The sequence below is a fragment of the Sardina pilchardus genome, chromosome 23, assembly GCF_963854185.1.
Source record: "Sardina pilchardus chromosome 23, fSarPil1.1, whole genome shotgun sequence".
NCBI lineage: Eukaryota > Metazoa > Chordata > Actinopteri > Clupeiformes > Clupeidae > Sardina > Sardina pilchardus.
Window position 1 is genome coordinate 8553483 of NC_085016.1, and position 2500 is coordinate 8555982.

The 2500-nt window shown below is 45.4% G+C and overlaps 1 protein-coding gene across 1 annotated transcript in view; it reads left to right on the forward strand.

Annotated features, from left to right (window-relative positions):
* The window catches only part of LOC134071480 (protein diaphanous homolog 3-like), a 234257-nt gene that overhangs the window by 119403 nt on the left and 112354 nt on the right, over window positions 1-2500 (forward strand). Inside the window, exon 17 of the mRNA XM_062528214.1 lies at window positions 1148-1262. Within this exon, the coding sequence (XP_062384198.1) occupies window positions 1148-1262 (115 nt within the window). The remainder of the gene's footprint in view (window positions 1-1147; window positions 1263-2500) is intronic.

Sequence of the window (2500 nt, forward strand, 5' to 3'; positions counted from 1 at the left end):
TTGCTTGACTAACCTTGTGTGTCTGAACTGGGTGTCCACAGGCATTAGCTACTTTTTGCTAAGTGGAGGGGCGTACCTGTGAGAACTCAGAGAACACTAATTCAGACTGTTTGATGCACTGTTTGGGGAGACAAGATCGGACTCCAATTGTTAATGAGACCAGGGCCTTAGATTCATACATACAAACATATTATCAGTTACTCTCTCACACACACACACGCGCACACACGCACACACACACACACACACACACACACACACACACACACACGCACACACACACGCACACACATGTTTTTTTGGTTAAGAGGACTTTCAGCCAGATACCTGCTTTGCTTTTGTTATGCAGAGTATCAAGAACAACTTGGCAGCCTCTTTAACAAACTCTAATGGGCCCGTCTCATTCATACCCCCTTTCAGCTCTGTGTGTGTGTGTGTATGTGTGTGTGTGTGTAAGAGGGTGAGAGAGAGAGAGAGAGAGAGAGCAAGCGCTGGCCAGCACATAATGACTTCTCTTAATGCGTGCACTTTGGGTCCTGCCTCATTTTATTAGTTTATGCTAAAAGGGGGCCTAAAATCATTTTTTCTCCTTCTCTCTCTCTCTCTCTCTCTCTCTCTCTCTCTCTCTCACTCCCCACCTTTCCCTTTTCAGAGGTGCACTAGTGTTTATTGGGAAACGATAATGAAGTGCTTTATGTTTTATTTATGTGCTATATAAATTGAGGCTGTGTTTAATAAAAAAATCAGCGTCTTAGCATGTGTTGTGTGGCGGTGCGTCTTTGTGTGTTGACTCCCATAGTGGTCAAGACCTGAGTGAGGCGGAAAGCCGAGAGCATCTAAAGCAGCCATTACTGGATTATGCTTTTGTGATGAGCACTTCTGCTTGTTTCCCTAGCAACTCTTCCAGCTGTAGGCAGAAACATGTTTGAAATCAGAGCTCTTAGCTTGAGATGAGGTGTGTGTGTGTGTCTGTGTGTCTGTGTGTCTGTGTGTCTGTGTGTGTGTGCAATTGGACACTGTTTTTGTAACACATCGATGTTCAGATAGGAAGCAAATCACACTGTTGTACACTCTTGGGTGTGTTTTGTGTTACTGCTGGAACTCAGTCGTTTGTGCATCTGCGACCTGTCTCCTCTCTCTCCATTAGATTCGGCCGCAGGAGATGTCGGAGAGCTGCTTCTGGATCGCGGCCAATGAGGGCCGCTACGAGAACCCTGACCTGCTCGCCAGACTGGCCAACACCTTCAGCTCCAACAGACCTGGTGAGTCTGTACCTGTGTGTGTGTGTGTGTGTGTGTGTGTGTGGAGCTCTCTGAGACAGATTCAAATGGATTTGTTTTCACTAATCAGACGTCACCTCTGGTGAGTCACTGAATGATAACGAGGTCATTAGCTGACATCCCAAGGTGTGTGTGTGTGTGTGTGTGTGTGTGACAATACTGAAAATGAGCAAATCTACACTGCATCTACACTTGCTGTGGAGATTCTGATTCACCAACCGAGTCATACAGCAAACATGAACCGATGTCAGGTCATTTGAGCACCAATGTCATTTTTTGATTAAAACAAAGGAAATAAATGTTTTTGTGACATGGTGCGATGGTACAGGTCAGAGCCATGTCATGTTCAGAGATAATTGGCATGTTCGCTGTTAGCGTAGCAGAGTGTGTAGAGATGATTTTCTTGACTTTTCATAGCATATTTTGAACATTGTCTTATGTGTGTGCTTTCCAAATGAAGTGTTCCTGAGAGAAAATAATAACAAAGCACAATTTCCTTTCTAAAATGGAAAAGCCATTCCCAGAGGCATGCTGAAGGGGAATATAGGGACAGGGGGGGTTGTGTCTTCCCAGCCCATTAAGTAAGACAAATTAGTGAAGACCTCACCCATGTGAGCAGTGTCTGTCTAGTCTGATCAGAAGGAGACGAAGAGAGCACTGTGCAGGGAGTGGAGGGGAATGGGAAAACTCTAGCTGGTGATTCACTGGATAGTCACAGACTTTACAGATGATTTAGTCAAATTCAAGTTCAGTCTTTCCTATTGGTGTGTACATGACAACACAGGAACTCTGAATCACACTTCTGATGCTTAAGTTGGGGTGTGTGTGTGTGTGTGTGTGTGTGTGTGTCTGAATGAGTCAGTGCATGGTGTGTTAGTAGTTGTAGCCGCTGTTGTGCAGATGAATCATTGAAGAGCTATCAGTGTTCCAGAAATGAGTGGGGGCCTCAGTGGGACGTGTGTGTGTGTGTGTGTGTGTGTGTGTGTGTGTGTGTGTGTGTGTGTGTGTGTGTGGTGTGTTTTAAAACCTCCCCTCTGATAATCCCTCTCCTCTCTCATTTGCTTGTCTTCATGTAGCTATGTGCTCACCTCCCCCGAACGTAAATTATTCATCCACCATTTGTCTACCTGTCACAACCTGATGCCACTTGAGGCCGCCACACACACACACACACACACACACACACACACACACACACACACACACATTCACTCATTCTT